Source organism: Mustelus asterias, unplaced genomic scaffold (genome assembly GCF_964213995.1).
Source record: "Mustelus asterias unplaced genomic scaffold, sMusAst1.hap1.1 HAP1_SCAFFOLD_176, whole genome shotgun sequence".
Classification (NCBI taxonomy): domain Eukaryota; kingdom Metazoa; phylum Chordata; class Chondrichthyes; order Carcharhiniformes; family Triakidae; genus Mustelus; species Mustelus asterias.
In genome coordinates this window covers 730,252-751,686 of record NW_027590178.1, presented here as the reverse complement: position 1 = coordinate 751,686, position 21,435 = coordinate 730,252, and the positions used below count along the sequence as shown (strand labels likewise).

The following is a 21,435-nucleotide window of genomic DNA, read 5'->3' as shown; positions in this document are numbered from 1 at the left end:
GACACAGGTGAGGTCCCAGAGGATTGGAGGATAGCTAATGCGGTCCCGTTATTTAAGAAGGGAAGGAAGGATAACCCAGGTAATTATAGGCCGGTGAGCTTGACGTCCGTGGTAGGGAAGTTGTTGGAGAGGATTCTTAGAGATAGGATGTATGTGCATTTAGAAAGGAATGAACTCATTAACGATAGTCAGCGTGGCTTTGTGAGAGGGAGGTCATGCCTCACTAACCTGCTGGAGTTTTCTGAAGAAGTGATTAGAATGGTTGACGAGGGAAGGGCCGTGGATGTCGTCTATATGGACTTTAGTAAAGCGTTTGACAAAGTCCCTCATGGTAGGTTGGTGCAAAAGGTTGGATCTCATGGGATAAAGGGGGAGGTGGCTAGATGGGTGGAGAACTGGCTTGGTCAAAGAAGACAGAGGGTGGTAGTGGAAGGGTCTTTTTCCGGCTGGAGGCCTGTGACTAGTGGTGTTCCGCAGGGCTATGTATTGGGACCTCTGCAGTTTGTGATTTATATAAACGATCGGGAAGAAGGTGTAACTGGGGTGATCAGCAAGTTTGCGGACGACACGAAATTGGCTGGACTTGCAGATAGTGAGGAACATTGTCAGAGGCTACAGAAGGATATAGATAGGCTGGCAATATGGACAAAGAAATGGCAGATGGAGTTCAATCCAGATAAATGCGAAGTGATGCATTTTGGTAGAAATAATGTAGGGGGAAGCTATAGGATAAATGGCAGAACCATAAAGGGTGTCGATACGCAGAGGGACCTGGGTGTGCAAGTCCACAGATCCTTGAAGGTGACGTCACAGGTGGGGAAGGTGGTGAAGAAGGCATATGGCATGCTTGCCTTTATAGGATGGGGCATAGAGTATAAAAGTTGGGGTCTGATGTTGCAGATGTATAGATCGCTGGTTCGGCCGCATTTGGAATACTGCATCCAGTTCTGGTCGCCACACTACCAGAAGGGCGTGGAGGCTTTAGAGAGAGTGCAGCGGAGGTTTACCAGGATGTTGCCTGGTATGGAGGGGCTTAGTTATGAGGAGAGATTGGGTAAACTGGGGTTGTTCTCACTGGAAAGACGGAGGATGAGGGGAGACCTAATAGAGGTGTATAAAATGATGAAAGGCATAGATAGGGTGAACGGTGGGAAGCTTTTTCCCAGGTAGGTGGTGACGTTCACGAGGGGTCATAGGTTCAAGGTGAGGGGGGAATGGGGCGGGGTGGATTTAACACGGATATCAGAAGGACGCATTTTACACAGAGGGTGGTGGGGGCCTGGAATGCGCTGCCAGGCAAGGTGGTGGAGGCGGACACACTGGGAACGTTTAAGACTTATCTAGATAGCCAGTGTCAGTGAGATCAGACAGTGTGTAACCCGGGGAGGATGGAGTCAGTGAGATCAGACAGTGTGTAACCCGGGGGGGATGGAGGCAGTGAGATCAGACAGTGTGTAACCCGGGGAGGATGGAGTCAGTGAGATCAGACCGTGTGTAACCCGGGGAGGATGGAGTCAGTGAGATCAGACAGTGTGTAACCCGGGGAGGATGGAGTCAGTGAGATCAGACAGTGTGTAACCCGGGGAGGATGGAGTCAGTGAGATCAGACAGTGTGTAACCCGGGGAGGATGGAGTCAGTGAGATCAGACAGTGTGTAACCCGGGGAGGACGGAGTCAGTGAGATCAGACAGTGTGTAACCCGGGGAGGATGGAGTCAGTGAGATCAGACAGTGTGTAACCCGGGGAGGATGGATTCAGTGAGATCAGACAGTGTGTAACCCGGGGAGGATGGAGTCAGTGAGATCAGACAGTGTGTAACCCGGGGAGGATGGAGTCAGTGAGATCAGACAGTGTGTAACCCGGGGAGGATGGAGTCAGTGAGATCAGACAGTGTGTAACCCGGGGAGGATGGAGTCAGTGAGATCAGACAGTGTGTAACCCGGGGAGGATGGAGTCAGTGAGATCAGACAGTGTGTAACCCGGGGAGGATGGATTCAGTGAGATCAGACAGTGTGTAACCCGGGGAGGATGGAGTCAGTGAGATCAGACAGTGTGTAACCCAGGGAGGATGGAGTCAGTGAGATCAGACATTATGTGACCCTCGGTAGATGGAGCCAATAATATCATAACGTTTGTTAACTAGGCAAGATGTAGTCATTGAGATCAGACAATGTCCAACCCGAGGAGGATAGAGTCAGTGGGATCAGTCACTGTGTAACCGAGAGGATGGACTTAGTGCGATTAAAACGTGTGTAACCCGGCGAGGAGTGGAGTCACTGTATTCAGACAGTGTGGACCCCAGGCAGAATGGAGTCAGTGTTTAACCTGGGGAGGATGTTGCCATGGAGTCCACTCCTTTCCCTCGCTCTCACTCCTCCCAACCGCCCCCCCCCCCCCACCCCCCAACGTTGTCATTCAGAAAGACACAATCCCAGTTTGAGGGTTCAAATTATCGGAATCCTCCTCACCATGTGGACTTATGTTGGAGGGATGTTGCAAGGAGCAATCAGTTAGAGCTGTCAGTTGCTTCTGTTCACACACATTCAGAATTCTTGCTTATTTTGAGGCATTCAGGATTCCATGGAATAACCTTAAGGGAAGTTCACCTTGACGACACACATTTTCTGGTTTTCTGAAAAGCATGTTAATTTGTTAATTTTTGCAGTTCTGCCCCCCGTTTCCGATCTCGGTGCACCCGCAGTAGATGAAGCGAAGGGGGGAGTGGTGGATGTGAAGATGGGGAGGATGTGCGGTAACAGGAGATAAGCCCCTCCCGTTCCTGCTTTGGCCTTGTAGGCTGTTATTGGCTCCAGGAAGTCAAGATTCGATGGGGTTGTCCTTCAGACAATTTACTCATTTTCTGTGGCCAGGTTTACTGCTGGTTTCCCTGGAAGGGGAGCATGCCATGTTCACCGGCATGAGTGAGAAATTCCTTACCTGGAGGGCATTGCAAGGTCTGGGATAGACATTGAACCTCTTTACAGAGATTGTGTTTTGACGTTTCAATTTTCCCCTGGTAGTCTGCCTACTTGATGCCGTATCCCAAGATACAAAAGAAGTAGAAGGAAGGACACCCAGAAACCTCACAGAAATAATAGAAACCCGACAGTGCAGAACAAGGCCATTCCGCCCATCGAGTTTGCACCGACAACAATCATGCATCGGACTTATCCCCACAACCCCACTCAGTTACCCCATTAATCACTCTAACTAACACATCCCGCCACACTAAGGGACAATCGTGCATGACTAATCAACCTAAGCCGCACATCTTTGGACTGTGGGAGGAAACCGGAGCAGCCTGAGGAAACCCACAATGATACGGGGAGAATGTGCAAACTCCAGACAGACAGTGACCAAGCTGGGAATCGAAGGCAGGTCCTTGGAGATGTGAGACAGTAGTGCTAACCACTCTGCCACCCTATGTCCCAATGCTAAAGCAGTTTGTTCATATCCATAGCTCTTCATGAGTATCTCAATTAAAGAAAGAGTTCCACAGGCTGGAAGATGTGTGGGATGAGTACTCCAGAGCGTAGTCTCTTGGCAGCTGAAGGCAAGGGGCCCATGTATAGAAGAATCCAAATAAGGACTGGCCAAACTTTCAGGAGTGCGGAAATATTGCCAACATCTAAGGCTGGGCTATAATATCTGGCTGGGAAGTTTGAGTCAGTGGGTATATTTGAGAAGCTCGATCCAGATGGTGTACAAGGATCTAGGGTTAATGAGACGTGGTGCAAGTTAGGATACAAGAAACAAGTTTCAGGGCAGTTTGTAAGATCATCTTGCATGTGTAACACTATTTTTTATATGCTGGCAAGCAATACATTTATGATAAACAGATAGCCCACCCAGTGGGAGTCCAGAGAAGGGGATTGGGAAGATAAACCAATGCCAGTGATATGTGCTGTGCGATTTACTGGATAAACAAACAGGGACAATTTCCACCCAGCTGGAAGGCAGTGAAGAGATGATCATGTGACAAACTGTGCCAAAGGCTTCAGAGACGTAGAGTCGGCTGAAGATACTTCACTGACCATTTTATTTCTGCTAGAATGTAATGTTTGACTTTGATACGAGCTGTTTCAGTATTGTGGGGTAGGTGGAAACCTAGTTAGATGTATTCAAACAAGCTCCAAGAAAGGTGTGTCTACATTTATCAGGTAAAGTTATCGTCATGTGTTTTGGAGAAAAGGAGGCTGGACATGGGCCAGGGATTTTCAAGGGCAAATGAAATCAAGATGATTTTTTGAAGAGGCAGTACCAAGGTTGTGGGGTCACCGTCAGATCTACCATATCTACATGGTGTTTGTGAGATTGTAAATACAAAAAGATTGTCCCCATATAAATTTTGGAAATCACATTGCTGCGTAAAGATACAAACAAGGCATTTTCACTTCACAGTTTCCATTTAACCCTGCTCTGGATTTGTCTATTTCAGAGCACCAGAATCGAAAACACCTGTCACAAAAATGGCTGAAGGTTTCAACAGCGGAGTATATCCAATATCTTCAAAAAGATCGACTTTGGACAATGGTAGGTTCAGAAAATACTTCCAAGTTTTCACCGTCCTGTTAATGAATCCAGACCTCATTCATGAACCTGCAGTTCACACAAGGAGCAGAGAAGAACATAGCGGCAGCAAATTATAAACCAGTAAAACTGATATAATGAAGTTGTGCTGAAAGCAATGTCTAGTGCATGTCGATAGGCATTGTTTACATAGACATCCAGAAGGAATTTGGACAGAGTTTCTTAAAATTTCTGTCATGCAATTGAAGGCAAATTTGTGACCTCATTGTGAAATTGGTGGAAAAGCAAGGGATAGAGATGAGGTAAATGATGATTTAGGCTGACTGTCAGGATGCAACTTGCTGTGTTCCAGAAGCATCTGTGTTAGGCTCACAATTACTAACCAAATTTATTGACAGCCGAGATGATGGAATAAAAAAATGGATATATAAAACTGATTATGACACAAAGTTATTGAAACATTGTCGTCAGTATAGCTGGCAATATGCAATGAAATATCAGTAAATTAAGTGAATTGGCACGTTTGTGGCAAATAGATTAAAATGCAGGCCAATATCAGGTCCTTCACTTTCAATAAGGGATAGAACAGGGCCCTTTCCAAATGTGGAAAACCTAGAAACTTGGAAGCTCTACAGAACCTTGGGAATTCCTGAATATAGATTGTTAAAATATCGTGAAAAGGGAGCATAAAGTAAAACAAACAATTTAATGTTGGATTTTATGTCCAGAGGACAAGAGCATGTAGGGATAGAAGTTATGTGACAAGCGAGACAAGCTCCTGAATAGACCAATCCCGGCTGTGGCGATTGCAGTTAAAATAAAGGCAAAACCTTTCAGGAATGAAATTGAAAAATGCTTCGAAACGCAAAAACATTTCCTGCAAAAAAGGTAATTGATATTGGAAAGTTGATGTGAATTGCTTCTTACTAACCAGGGGTATGAAGTGATTTGGAGGTCAGCTGGATACATGGGTTTTATTCACAAATGAGATAAATATCATGAATGTTTTCTGAAAGATAGTTGATAACATGGCTCACATGACATTTAAGTGGGTTGTTTTAAGTTTACGGGAAATTAAAACAGTCCAGATAGGAACTCATTGTGTTTCATTTTTTTCCAATTTCTGTTCACAGATCCAAACTCTAAAATCACTGAGTTCTTGACAAACTGTGAAGATGACCAACTGTTGCTGTTGACCAAATTCTACCGGGACAGACTAGAACAGGCGATTGAAGGAGTGGCGAGACTCTGTCTGATGTTTGCAGCATGCGATCATATTGGTGTGAAACAAAGTCATGTAAGTCCAGGATATAGTGGGTTTAGTGATTTTGCCCATTTTCACTTCGCAGACCTGATTAAATTAGAGGAAGAATAATTTGCTGAACAGTAAGAAGCTATGGTCTCTCTTGCTGCTCTCCTAAAAAGACAACTGTCCCAATACAGCTACAATGCTGGCATCTACCCAACAACGTGTAAAAAATGTCTATCCCATTTGCCCAAAACAGGACAAATCCATATGGAAAATTTGCACCCCACAAGCCTCCTCCCACTAAGAGGCAGAGATAAAATGAGTAATTACCAGTGACTTAAAGTTGCAGACACTTTGCAAGTTTGGGACGGCAAAGTGGCACAGTGGTTAGCATTACTGCCTCATAGCGCTGGGAACCTGGGTTCGATTCCTGGTTTGAGTCATTTTCTACGTGGTGTCTGCATGTTCTGCACGTTTTAAAGTTTATTTATTATTGTGAAAAGTAAGCTTGTATTAACACTGCAAAGATGTGACTGTGAATATCCCCTAGTTGCCATACTCCAGCGCCTTTTCGGGAACACTGAGGGTGAATTTAGCATGGCCAATGCACCTAACCAGAGCACCCGGAAGAAACCCACGCAGACACGGGGAGACTGTGCAGATTCCACACAGTGACCCAAGTCGGGAATTGAACCCAGGTCCCTGGCGCTATGAGGCAGCACTGCTAACTACTTTGGAACCGTGCTGCCGAGTTTTTGTGTGCATTTCCGTCGGGTGTTCAGCTTTCCTCCGACAGTCTGAAAGACGTGATGGTTAGGTGCATTGACCATGCGAAATTCTCCTTCAGTGTACCTGAACAGGCGCTGGAGCGTGACAACGACGGGATTTCCTCGGTCACTACATTGCATTCTTAATGCAAGCCTCTTTGTAACATAGATAAATACACTTTAAGCATTTAATAACATGATAATTGAAGTTCCTTTTAGGTACTGCCAGTATCACTTGCCTCCTGATCTCATTAAACCCTTGGTCCATTCATGGACCAACACGAGTGTCTGCCTCTCACATCACAACATTATTTGATTGAACTCTGTCATGGAATGCTCAGGCGATAGAAATGAATGGGAACTGCGCTAAATCTCTGCAATGGCTGCAGTCATACCTAGCACAATGATAGTTGTGATTGTTCGAGGTCAATCCTAGCAGACCCATGGCCCTCATTCTTGAGTTCCTCAACGTCCTGTGTTCTCTGAAAATATATCCAGCTGTTTCATGACCTATCTGCTATCAATTGGTCAGAAGTGGAGGTGTTTTAGTGTTGATGTTAAAATGTACAACTTAATGTGTAACTCCTCAGATATCAGGAACTGAACAATATCCAGTCTAGTAAATGGTCAGTGATATTCCTGCCACACAACTCCATCCCTGTTTGACACTAAGTCACATTACCATTGCGGAAACCCACTTCAACAACCATGAGGGTTACAATTGAACACAACCTTAACGAGAAGAGTCAGAGGCTGGGAATTTGCTGCAAGGCTCACTTCCTGAATTCCCAAAGTCTGCGAATAATCCACAAGACAAAAATGGGCAACGTGACGGAATACACTCCACAATCATGGATTATTGTGTCCAACATTATCTAAGCAGCTCGACACCATCGAGAATGAAGCTACGCACTTGATTTGCATGGAATTTGTTCTTAAAAATATTTCCTCCCACGTCACAATGTCAGCATGTGCACCTGGTAAAAGATGCACTGCAGCAAATCACTAACGCTCCCTTAACAGAACTAATACTGTGGGCACATGCTTTCAAATCACCAGTATGGAAGATTTTGGAAATGAAAATCAACTAATACATCTTGAATTGAAATCTAGTTTCGGTAATGCTGACCATGAAAACATTATCCATTGATGTAAAAACCCATACCAATCAATAATGTCGATGGTAGACTGAGATCTGCTGTCCTTGTTTGGACTACGTGTGACCCCAGCTCTAAAACAGTGTGATTACGTCTTGAAGAGTCTAACAGGCAACTCAGTTTTATTAAATGGCTGCAAAGTCTAAAAGTATTGAAACCGAATGATTCACCCGGAAATTACAATTACATTCCCAACCCTGTCGACCCTACAAATTTCATCATGTCGGGCCAGTGCTAAGATTGGGAAAGCTATCCCACTGACTAGTCAACCAGTACCCTGAAACAATGAACCTCTCAACATCATACTTGCAGACAATGTCCCAAATACAACCATCATCATTGTTGGGTATGACCTGTCCCGCTGACAGGAAAGACCCACAAGACATCCAGTGGGGAGCAGATTGCCCTGGATTTCCTCAACATTGAGTCTGAACTCCCTGAAGTCTCATAATCCGGTTGGAAGCGTGGCAATGAAATTGCCTGCTGGTTTCAGCCTACAATGCCCACTATCTGATGAACAAGTGCTCCTCCATGTGACACAGTGTTTGGAGGAAGCACTGAGGATGGCAAGGGCAGGAAATATACTCTGGGTGGGGACTGAAATATCCATCAACAAGTCATGCTCAGTAGCGCCACCATTGAACGAGCGAGCAACGTCCTAAAGGGCATAGCTGCTGCACTGGGTCTGCGGCAGGCGGTGAGTGAATCAACAAAAGGTTTAACTTATTTGACCTCCTCCTGATCAGGCTGTCTGTTCCAGATGCACATGGTCAAAGTTGTCGGAGTGACCAACCAACTTTCCATTAGGAGGCAAAGTCCCGACTTACCGTCAGGTGTTGTGTGGATTTACCAACGAGTTAAATGTGATAGGTTTTGTACAGATCAGTTGAGTCGAAACTGCGCAGCCATTAGACAGTGTGATCAATCAGTAGGAGCAGCAGAATTGTATTCGACCTTCACGGCCCAGCATATCATCTGCTCTGCTATTGCCAGTGTATCAGGCCGAGTGAATGAACAGTGCAGGAGGGGATGCCATTGATAGCGCCGGGGGTACCTCAACAACAGGTGTCAAACTGGTGAAGGTTCAAGGCGGGAATGCTTTTATAGCAAACAGCAGAACAAGCATGAGGGAAGTGACCCGAAATCTAATGAATCGGATCCAAAGCTCTGCATCCCTGCCGGATTCGTCCATGGCTGGTGTGAATTATTAACTAACCATCTGGAGTATTAGGCGCCCCAAATATCCACGTCCTAAATTAAATATGTTTCAGTATGTCTGAACATTCCAGTACAAAAGACAAAGCTGAAACATTGGCAAATATTATTAGCCAGAAGAACGCCGGAGGTGAAAGAAAGAATGAAAGCAAAATAGTGCGGATGCTGCAATGTGAAACAAAAACAGAACACCCCGGAAAATCTCAGCAGGTCTGACAGCACCTGTGAGGAGAGAATAGAGCCAACGTTTCGAGTCTGGATGACCCTTCATCAGAGCTCTGACGAAGGACTATCTGGGCACGAAACTTTGTCTCTATTCTCTCCCCACAGATGCTGTCGGACCTGCTGAGATTTTGGAGCCTTTTCTGTTTTAGGAGCCAGTAGATGATCTATTGTGACTGTCTATTGAGGTCCCTGTCATCACAGATGTCAGTCCTTAGCTAATTCAGTTCACTCCAAATGATATCATGAAATAACCAAAGTAAATGTAAACTGTAAATGCTTTGGGCCATGGCAATATTCTGGCAGGAGAAAGACGTATCAGTGATCGTACTTCTAACTTAATCTCAGATGTGGGGTGTTTGCTGACGATTGCACTGTTTTCAGCACAATTTGCAACTCCACAGATGCTGAAGCAATTAGAGCACATATGCAAGAAAACCTGGACACCAGTCAGGCCTGGGCTGCGATATGCCAAGTAACGTTCGCGCTACAAAAATGCCAGGCAATTACAAATGCCATCAAAAGAGATTCCACCCCTCCCTCCTTGGCGATTGAATTTCATTACAATCATTGAATCCCCCACTATCACGATGCTGGGGGGGTGCAGCTGACCTGAAACTGAATTGTACCAGGCACAAAATACTGGTGACGAGAGCAGGTCAGATTCTGTGGAGTGTGACTCACTTCCTCACTCCCCAAGACCTCTTCATCGTCTAAAAGGCACAGTCAGAGTGTGATGGAATCGTCTCCAGTTGCCTGGATGTGCGCAGTTCCAACAACTTTCAAGACGCTCGACAGCATCCTGGACAAAACAGCCACCTGATTGACACCCCATCTCACCAACATCAGCATTCACACCCTCCACTATCGACACACATGGCAGCGGTGTTTACCATTTACATGATACACTGCCACAACATCATAAAAAAGTGGATCCTATAGTCTAACAGCAATCTGATGTCATGTTGGGCACGGAAGTTCAGATGAAATTAATCCCATTGAAATTATTGCTGGTTCTCTGGGATTTCTCACTCTCTGAAAATTATTTTCAATTAACTATTTGGTTTATTTATATGTCGTTTAAATTAAGGACGGAATCAAAATGTGATCTTTATTCAGTGTTGAGAAGGGATCAGGACCCAGTCCAGGGACTGCCTCCTGTCCTCAAAACACCTGCTTACCTTTCACTCTGTTTTTCAATACGCTCCTTATTATTCTTTACAGAAAGTAAAGGAAATCGCAGACAGTGGGAACCTCGCGGACTGTTCCAAACTTCTCCTAAATCTGGTGATAGAGAAAGGCCCTCGGGCTCTCAGGGTGATGTGGGAATCCTTTGTGGAAATGCACCGTGGGTTACCAAAGTTGGAGAAAATACTGAGAGAATTACCGACACTTGGTACAGTAAAATCGCGCAGTGAATTAACCATTGCAGATTGTTCTGATATTGCACATAGCTGATTTCATGATTGTAATTCCTTTAATCAGGTCCTGATGCATTTGTTCACATGAACATCCCACAAGGTTTATCGGAAGTACCCAGTAACCTAAAAGGTAAGTGATGACAGTGAAGATTGCAAACTAATTATTTCACTTCTAAGAGTCTGAATAATTAGTTGTCAAAATTTGGGAATCAGAAAATCGAAGTCTCGGAATCAGGGTTAAATATTGTTTGAATTTGTCGTCCATCCTCATCTGTTCTGCACAGGTTCAAGTTTGCAATTCATACGACCATACACATTAGGAGCAAATGTTGACCCCTCGGTCCCTCTAAACTGCTCCACCATTGATCAAGAAGGCAAATAGGATGTTGGCCTATATCGCAAGGGTAATAGAATATAAAAGCAGAGATGTCTTGCTGCATCTGTACAGGGCATTGGTGAGGCCGCAGCTGGAATACTGTGTGCAGTATTGGCCCCTTATTTGCGGAAGGATATATTGGCCTTGGAGGGAGTGCAGAGAAGGTTCACCAGGTTGATACCAGAGATGAGGGGTGTTGATTGTGAGGAGAGACTGAGCAGATTGGGTTTGTATTCGTTGGAATTTAGAAGGCTGAGGGGGGATCTTATAGAGACCTATAAGATAATGAAGGGGCTGGATAGGGTAGAGATGGAGAGATTCTTTCCACTTAGAAAGGAAACTAGAACGAGAGGGCACAGCCTCAAAATAAAGGGGAGTCAGTTTAGGACAGAGTTGAGGAAGAACTTCTTCTCTCAGAGGGTGGTGAATCTCTGGAATTCTCTGCCCACTGAAGTGGTGGAGGCTCCCTCGTTGAATATGTTTAAATCACGGATAGATGGATTCCTGATCGGTAAGGGAATTAGGGGTTATAGGGATCAGGCGGGTAAGTGGAACTGATCCACTTCAGATCAGCCATGATCTTATTGAATGGCGGGGCAGGCTCGAGGGGCTAGATGGCCTACTCCTGCTCCTATTTCATATGTTCTTATGTTCTTATGAACAAGTCCATGGCTGATCGCATCACAACCTTCACACTGCATTCCTGTTTTTCCCAATCATCTTTCGTCTGTTGTGCTTTATATTTTTTCACTTCAGCAACTCTAAATTACCAGAACCTCATTTTCTTGTTCTGTGTATTTTCCACCATAGTCCAGAAATGCTTCGAATGCCTGAACTTCACTGAACCGTTGTCAAGTTTGTTTTTTCAAGTTTATTCTTTAAATAGTTCAAATCCTCAGTTAACTAAAGCATTTAGGGGGATTAGCGGGGGTAAATATGTGGAGTTACGGGAAAGTGCTTGGGTGGGATGTTCTGTTGGAGAGTCGGTGCAGACTCGATGGACCTGGTGGCTTCTTTCCCCACTATCAAGGCTCGCCTTGTTAACATGCTCGTAATGTCTCTGTTTTGCAACTCATAAACACCCTTCAACGTGTTCTGAAAGTCAAGTATCGAGAGCTCGGCGAGCCTTTGTGAGGGTGACCATCAAAGCTAATGAGTGCTGCTTATTGTGTTGCTGTTCTAAATCGTGAATTACCTTTTTGCATTTGATCACTTTAATTTATCCTTCTTCCTTTTTGGAACAAGTAAATGATATGATGCGGCCCCTTAAATGTTCCTTTACGCTGTTTCATCGGGTCAGAGACAGTATTAAGTTATAGACAACGTTGTAATTATTTTCTCATCATCATTTAAGAAAGATGCATTCAAACGCCATCTCTTTGCAGTAGATTTTTGACCCAGGTCACAAGTCTATGGACTTATGATCAGAGAGAGTTATAGCGAGAATGTCACTGTCAATGATTCTATGAGACTCTGACTCAATTGTAAATAAATAGTCAATGCGAGAGTGAAAGCAGTGAGTTTTGGAATAAAATACAAAGTCTCTGTTACTCGGGTGCAGAAGCTTCCATATGTCCAGCAGCCCAGATTCAGTAACACGATTGCTCAGTGATTTGCTTATATTGGAGCAGGGGTTTGATGATGCTGAGAGCCAGTCTCCCATTTGGGACAGAACACAATTCGAATCTCACCCAATAAGAACAATCCTGTACTTTTAGCTGAGATAAGGTTGAAGAATATTTTTATGAATTGTGGGTTATTCTCATTTGGGGCACATGAATGAAAGTTCCGTGCCTTCTCCTGTTCCGTTATGCAATACGAATTTGCCTTCATTGTCCGTATGTTGTGAGTGGACACAAAACTTCACCAGTCTGTGAAATAAGATTGTTAAACCCCTTATTCCCCCTGATGGGTGAGAGGAAAAGAAGACCTGGTTTTCCCAAGATCTGCCCAGCTACTATGTTCTTTATCTGACAAATGTGTTTCCTTTAAAAATGCAATTTTGCAGCTTTGATGTTTCAGCTGAGAGAGCATTTTTTCCCTGAAGAGGTTTATATCAGGTTTACATTCTAGCTAATTACCTTGAACACATCCATAATAATCTGCATTTAATTGATCTGACCGGAGTATCCAGCTCGGCAAGTAGCCTGATATCAGAGAAGAAAGCATTGAGAGAGGGGGAAGGAGAAAAAGAAAGAAAAATGTACTGCCAATACAATGGCTTTTACATGGTTCCCTTGGGATCACTGTGAGATAAAAACTATATACATAAAAAGTTTAACTGCAAATTTGATCCATTTCCAAGTGCTGAAAACCAAATGTGCTGAAACCAACAAAAGTGGCTCGCTACTCAACCCATCAAATGTCTACTTGAGTCTCATAACTATAATTCTCCAGAGCAGATGTTCCGACTCTGAGGCCTACAGCTCCATTGGTGATAAGCCACATGAGTTAACTCTCCCGTCTAAACAAGCACAGCCGTGTCCATGGATACGGTCAGCTGAGACTGCTCCACCCCGCCCATCAAAGTGTTCATATCCCCACCCGTTATGTGAACTGGCTAAAACTTTCTGAACATCACTGAATAAAGCAAAGTGCATATAAAAAATAAATCTCAGCCACGTGGAAAATAATATCAGCAAATAACATGCCATGTGGTGCAAGGTTCTTTCCAGCTGCTAACCCTCCAATCAGCTCGCACTGATGCCCAGATGTTGCAAGTGGACCTGATGGTTTCACCAAATGCCCAGATGTTGCAAGTGGACCTGATGGTTTCACCAAATGCACACCATATCTCCGTCCCTGTCGCTGTCTTCATCCAGCTCTATGTTCCCAAATGTGTAAAACAACCCACCATAGGCGACAGTAGCAAATTCAATAATTCAATTTATCACTGATTCCATCCAGCCCATGGTTCTTAAAACTGCACATCATACCATTTGAGCTGAGAATAGAGACGTCAATTTATCACTCTCTATGTCAGCCTCTCTCTCCTTCTGACACGTTGTGTCGTTAGACAGTTTTTGATTGCGTTCTGTGTTTCACTTCACAGTTGCCTCGAATTTACTATATTTCTGCACTATCTCCCCAAATTCTTGTTAGCTGCATCCCTCTCTATCACAGCTCTCGTTCTCATTATCGTCCTTCTCACAGTGTGTATGAAAGTGACTCACCCGTGACACTTGCATATCATTATATTGTTCAACTTCTAAGGCCACATGACAATTTCAAGTTTTGCTTCACTAAACTTCTGTTTTAACCTTGCATTTTCCAGCTGCTCCCTCTATGCTGCCTCACAGGCGAGGGACACGGGTTCTTTTCCTGGTTTGGGTTACTGTCTATGTGGAGTCTGCACGTTCTCCCTGCGCCTGCATGGTTTTCCTCCGGGTGCTCCGTTTTTCTCCCATAGCCCGAAAGACGTGCTGTTCGGTTCCTTGACTTCAAGAAGGCAGCTCATCGCCACAATCGCAAAGGCAATCGGCGACGGGCAATATATGCTACCCTAGCCAGTGACATCTGGATCCAGTAAATGATTAAAAAAAACCTCTCCAATGGACCCTCTCGCACAAACTCTCTTGCACAATTTCTGTCACAATACACTCTCTCACACACATACACGCTGTCCCACATACACAGTTATACACATGTTCTCACATACACATTCTCATACTCACTGTCACTCGCGCACACACTCTCACACTCTATCCCTCACAGAGACTCACACACACGCACTCATACACACATTCTCAGACTCATCGTCACTCAGTCACACACAGATTCTCTGTCACATAATCTCTCGCATGGTCTTCCTCTCACATATTTCTCACACACTCTCACAATCTCTTTCTTATGTACACCCACAACACCCTCATTCTTCCTCTCACACGCACTCTCTTCCATGCACGCTGTGTGTTTCTCAAACACACATCGATAACTCTGTTTTGCTCTCACATTTTCTCTCTTTATCTTATATCGACATTCTCACTCTCACCTACTCAGTCTCACAATATTATCCTCTCGCCTTTCCTCACGCACACTATCTCCCTCTTCATCGCTTCCTCTGTCATTCTCCCGAACACAGTCTCACAACCTTTATCCCTCAACCTTTCCTCCGTTATTATCGCATTCTGTTTAACACCCACAGTCTCAGGGAATTTTTCACTCTCATGTTCCCTCCCACACGCTCTCTGTCAGTTGTTCTCATTCTCTGTCACTCTCACATAATCTCACACACACTCTCTCGCACACACTCTGCTTCTGTCTTCCTCCATCTCTCTCTCTCTCTCTGTGCACTCACTCACACATATATTTGCACACACAAACACCCCACTCATGTGCAATAATTGTTCCTCAGGATTCTCGCACTTTCTCTGCCCTGACCTGAACTCTGCTATTCGCTGTCGTGATACGAGCTCTGTAAGATTCAAATTGAAATAGAAAAGTGGAGTTTTCAACACTTTGCCGCTTGTCCAATCACAGCCTCCTTTCTCCCCATATTTTCTTTATTTGTGGTCTAATTCTGTTACAGGACAAATGACTTAAAAAGAGAAAATTGTGGAGAAACTCTGCAGATCTGCAGAGGCAGAAAGGGAGACCGGTGTTTGGATCAGATTTGACTTCTGCAGAGCTGAGCTGTCCAGCCATATTTATTAGGCTGAATACAAACAGTTCAGTGGCTGAATTTGGCCCATGGGCCATTAGTTGTCAAAGCCAGTTGTACAAAAATCTATGTTGGAACTGAACTAATGCCTGCAATATTTAATGGATTGGTCAATTTTACCGGGATGTTTGTAAAATGCCAATAGAACTAACTTTCTCTCCATTCTTATTGAAGATCTCCAACAGAAACACAAGGAGACACTCCGGGTACAAGCTGGAACACTGAGAGTGAACACTATCCTCATAAAGGAGAAGGTTAAGATTTTCCAGCTGGTTGGTCGATACGCTGAGCTCACGGTTATTTCTACTGTTCGAGATCGGACACTTGTCGAACATGAACTGCTGGCAAGAGGCCGAGACCATGAAGAGTGGAGAGAGAAAGATCTCCGGAAAGAACTGGAAAAAATCCGAACTGATCAATTGTTCCAGAGCAGCTTTTCCCAGAGAAAATTCAAATCTGGGAATTCAGCAGCAGTGAGCGGAGTGCCGGGAATTGGAAAAACAACAATGGTACAAAAGATTGTTTATGACTGGGCCACTGGGAAAATATACCCACACTTTCAATTTGTTTTCAGTTTTAAATTCCGGGATTTGAACACTATTAACAGTAGAATAAATCTGAGGAATCTGATATTGGATCAGTATCCTTACTTTGGGAATATTCTGGGAGAGCTCTGGAAGAACCCAGAGGCATTGCTGTTTATATTCGATGGTTTGGATGAATTCAAGGACAGTATTGATTTTGCTGACAATCGGAGAAATACAGAACCTCAGTACATGTGCACAGATCCTGAATGCTGGTGTGAAGTGTCTGACATTGTGTACAGTTTAATACAGCACAAGCTGCTCCCAGGATGTTCAGTGCTAGTGACCAGCCGCCCCACTGCATTACATTTATTGGAAAAGGCTGACATCAGTGTCTGGGCTGAAATCCTGGGATTTGTTGGTGATGAACGGAAGGGATATTTCAACAAGTTTTTTGAAGATCAGACGGTGGCAGCAGCCGTTTTCAAACACGTGGAGGAGAACGAGATCCTGTACACCATGTGTTACAACCCTTCCTACTGCTGGATCCTCGGTCTGTCACTGGGTCCCTTCTTTACACAAAGAGACAGGAAACGGCAGCAAGTTCCCAAAACCATCACCCAACTATATTCCTACTATATTTACAACATTCTGAAAAACCATGGCCGAGAGATTGAAAACCTCCGTGATGTGTTACTGAAGCTTGGTGAGATGGCCTTCACAGGAATCTCCAAGAAGAAGATTGTGTTTAGAGATGGAGATTTGACCAAGTACAAGCTGGAACCTTCCCAGTTCCTGTCTGGATTCCTGGTGGAACTTTTGGAGAAAGATGAATCTGCCCAGAGTGTGGTTTACACATTCCCACACCTCACCATCCAAGAGTTTGCAGCTGCACTCTCACAATTCCTGACTCCAGATCCCGGGGAGATCGGGAAACTCCTCAGTGAAGCCCACAGCGAGAAAGATGGGCGATTTGAGATATTTCTCCGTTTTGTTGCTGGTCTGTCCTCCCCACAGTCAGCTCGACCCCTGGTGGAGTTTCTGGGTCCGTTTCTTCATCAAACAACCTGCCGAGTGATTGACTGGGTGAAGGAGAAGGTTGAAGGGCAGATTGGAGACTCACAGACTGAAACTGGGAAGAGGAAGCTCCTGAACACATTCCACTACCTGTTTGAGTCTCAGAATAAAGCACTGGCTCGGAACACAGTGGGATCTGTGGAAAAACTTTCATTTAGCAGATTGCGACTGACCCCGATTGACTGTGCGGTCCTGTCTCATGTCATTGGACTCTGTGATACAATAAAACACCTCGATCTATGGGGATGCTACATTCAGTGTGAAGGGCTCCAGCGGCTGGGACCCGTTCTGCACAAATGTCAGGAATTGAGGTAACTGTTTGGTCTCAGAGCGGATATTTTCATTGCTGAGAAGCCATTTCCTTTGTTCCAAATAAAACAGAGACATGTTCAGTTGAGGAAGTCAAGAGGGAAACAATGTCCAATGGTCACGGAGAAAGCGCGGGAGAATGGCACAAAGTCATAAAGCTCATTTGAGAGCAGATGCAGACATGATGGGCCGATTGGCCTCCTTCTGAACCTGTAATAAATTTTTAATTCTCTGATAAAACTACAGCGGTTCAAGAAGGCAGATTCTCGTGGGCAAATAGGCATCGGCAATAAATGTTGGCAAAACCAGCGATGATCACGTTCCTTGAGTGAATAAAAGCATTATTGGGATAAATTTTAAATAATTAGAGGTGTAAAGGCCTCGTTACAAAATTTAAAAAAAGGATATTTCACTCTCCCAACAGAAACCATCTGATTATGTATGATGCTGGAAGGAAATTTGTTTCTCTTGTGTTCGGTACAGCTTACAGTTTGTGGCTAATTATTGTCAGGATTATTTTCCTGCACGCTGCCTCTGTTATGTATTATAGTTGGTGTGTGTTTTATCGGGACAGTGTCCTTTTATAAGTCATGTGATAACTGGTAACATCAGTCAGGGTCGCAGTGGAGGTTCAGTCTTGTATTAAACCTCACAGTGTGCAGTTGTGAAAAGAAACCTCCCTTAGGTTACAGCAGCCCACGCTGTTTCTGTTCCATGGTTCTGATTGCAGCCTCATAAAACCTGAATCACTCGCTGTGTTTAAAAAAAAATAGCTTTATTCACACTGTATTTGCATCTTTTGCAAATCACTTTAAATCTTGTTGTTGATCCTTGTCCGAGCAGCAACATTTTGATTTGCTACCTGTTCTCTCCAGCACCATCACTATTTTGAACATTTCTATCAAATGTCCTCTCAGCTTTCTTCCTTCCAAGGTGAACAACCTCTCCTATCGATCCTCGTGTCTGAAGTTTCACATCCCTGTAGCCAATCTTTTAAACATGTTCAGCGCTCTCTCCAATGTGTTCTAAGCCTTCCTAAAGTATGACGCGCTGAACTGAGATCGAACTGATGTCTTTTGCAGGTTCAGCACAGCCTCCTTGCTCTTGTACTCTATGCCCCTATTGACAATGTTATGATCCCAGCTGATTTCTGGACAGTCAGGTCGACGAGCAGAAACCCAGCTCAGTAAATCATAACTTTTATTTATTGTTTTATTATTTAGAAATGTAGATGAACAGAATAACAAGGTCGTCGATTAACTTTTAACAAAAGAATAAAACCTTTGTTAAAAAAATAACTGCAATGCACCACCCCATCTAACTTCACAGATGTCTGCAGATCTGTAAGGATGACACGAGTTACAAAATAGATCTTATGCTTTAATGTTCCCAGTAAGTACACAGTTAATGTAAACCAACAATCCACCTGTGGTTCAGATACACCACTCTCTGAAACTCAGTGACAGATGCCACCCAAAGTAACTTCAGTGGATTCTTCTTCAAATCCCCCCAAATGTTTGTAACAATGTGAGAAAACCCGTCTCACTGGGACTGATGCTTCCGCTCCAGAAGCTCCACTCGAGAAACAAAAAGCAGCTTTTGGAATCTTTTCAATGCTTTCTGTCAGGTGCCTTCACCAAGGATCCCTGTCCAATATTTCAAAGTTTCCTTTCATTATTCCTCCATACTCAGCCGTGCCAACTGACACCAGCGCCTCATAGTCTGTATGAAGGTGTCACCAACTTTAGGAATATATCAGATATCTGGATTCTCGTGAGCAAACTTTACAATGTCTGCACCTCGCAGCTCTGTCTTTAACTGGGAACCTCTCTCTGCTCCTCTCTTTAACTTCGGGAGCAGTCGCTTGTTCAGATTCAGGTTTTTTTTGTCTCTTTGACTTCTGTCTTCCTGGCACTCCTCTTTTCCTCCTTGGTTTCTGACGGTGATTTATCTTGTGGGTCCTGCTTTCTGAGTCCCTGCATTGCCCTGCCTCTCCTGGCAGCCTCTGTGAACTCCATCTCGCTTCTTGGGTTAACTGGTTGCAACTGAAACTCAGTGTTTCTATCATTCATTGTGGACTTCTGAATATAAGCAATCATTTTTTTAACCTCTATAACTCTGACAATGTCGTAAAACTTAAATTAAAATGCAGGGACACAAAAACCCCGCAGGCAGGCAGCTTTGTTTAACACGAAGTGAAATTAAAGTTTTGGCTCTTTCTTAACACACAAGCACAGAAACACAAATTCAACTTAAACTCATGAATTATTATCTGATGCCTACAAACATAAACTATTTCACAGCAGTAAAGCCCAAGATGCTGTATTCTTTATTAACTGCTCCCTACCCTTGCCCTGCTAACGGCAATGATCAATGTGCATATACGTCCAGTCCCTCTGCTCCTGCACTCTGTTAACTATTCTACCGATTATTTTATATTCCTTCCTCATGTGCATGTTACCAGAAAGTATCACCTCACCCGTCTCTGCATTGAACTTAATCTGCCACCTATCTGTACACTCCACTATTGTCCGTTTTTCAGTCCCAAGCTCTTCTCCTCACAGTATCCGATGCCTCAAACTGTTCTGTGATCAACAAACTTTGAAATTTTCCTCTATACTGCAAATACCTAGATCATTCATATATATCAGGGAAAAGCAAGGATCCCAATACTGACCTCTCGGGTTCTCCACTACCGACATCCTCCAGCCTGAAAAATACCCATTATTCATTGTTCATCCAATTTTGTATCCACGTTGCTACTTTCCCAGTTATTTTATGAGCTTATGCCACAAGTCTGTTGTGTCACTGCATCAGATGATTTTTGAATCTCCATGTACACCACATCAACAGCAGAACCATCATTGAACCTTTCTGTTGCTTCCTCCAATTCACAGCAATATAAAGCCAGTCGCAAATGGCATTTTTTTTACCAACCAATGAATTTAGTTTTCTGTGTGTCATTATTAGACTTACCATTTCCCTTTTGAACTCAGTGTGGGTCGAATCAGCGTAGTTAAATGATCAACTGACCCTCCAACCCTCAGCTGAGCTTAACACCAGTGCTCCCGTCTGGAGCCACAGACTTGACTCAATTGGATTGACTCACTATTTAAGGTTGTGGTTACAGGCTCCTGGCCCTCTCTTCATCCACTCCAACAAACTGAGATAGCTGGGAATTAAACCCGTATCAACTGCTTAGAAAGCAACTATGCTGACCATTATATCATTGTCATCATTACATCATAGGGGTAAGTTTTTCACTCACAGGATGGTGCGTGCGTGGAATCGGCTGCCGGTAGTGGTGGTGGAAGTGGATTCGATTGAGTCTTTTGGATAGGTTCATGGAGGTTAGTAAGATAGAGGGTTATCGATGAGCCTAGAATGTAAGGAAATTGTTCGGCGCAACTTGTGGGCCGAAGGGCCTGTTTGTGCTGTAGCTTTTCTATGTTCTTCTATGTTCTAATGTAGTGTTACAGTCATAGCCAAGGTGTAGAGAAAGATCAACTTGGGTGAGGTACCGTATCGTAACTTGAATCTTAACTTGCTAAGTTTCTGACACAAAAATAGATCCAGCTATTTTTCCTGCTGAACCTTCATCTGAATTTAATGTGTTTCTCACTTTTTCCATTTAGTCTGGGTCGCAATGAAGTGGGAGATTCAGGAGTGAAACTATTGTCTGCGGCTCTGAGGAATCCAGAATGTAAAATACGGAAACTGGAGTAAGTATCAGACTGTGTGAGATTGTGTTAATAATCAGTGGATGGTCTGACACTGTAAATTATTATCAGCGTCAGTAATAATGTCATTAATAACCATTCCACATCATTCCTGTCAGTATTCGTGTTAAACACCACGGATTCGCTCTGATTCCTGAAATCTTTCTCTCTCTGATCTCCAGTTTGGAGAGTAACAGCCTCAGATATTC

General features: G+C 44.0%; 1 protein-coding gene across 1 annotated transcript; it reads left to right on the top strand.

Moving 5' to 3' along the window:
* The first annotated feature begins 16,361 nt into the window (after nucleotides 1–16,361).
* On the top strand, nucleotides 16,362–21,233 carry LOC144485246 (NACHT, LRR and PYD domains-containing protein 3-like). Its single transcript, XM_078203461.1, has 2 exons — nucleotides 16,362–17,509; nucleotides 21,143–21,233. The coding sequence occupies exons 1-2, from the start codon at nucleotides 16,374–16,376 to the stop codon at nucleotides 21,231–21,233; spliced, it is 1,227 nt and encodes a 408-aa protein (XP_078059587.1). The 5' UTR covers nucleotides 16,362–16,373.
* The last annotated feature ends 202 nt before the right edge of the window (nucleotides 21,234–21,435 follow it).

Excerpts from the sequence above, each read along its gene's own strand:
- LOC144485246 (XM_078203461.1), top strand. The coding sequence starts at position 16,374 with ATGTGCACAGATCCTGAATGCTGGTGTGAAGTGTCTGACATTGTGTAC. Across the intron at positions 17,510-21,142 it reads CACAAATGTCAGGAATTGAG|TCTGGGTCGCAATGAAGTGG; the intron begins GTAACTGTTTGG and ends TTTTCCATTTAG.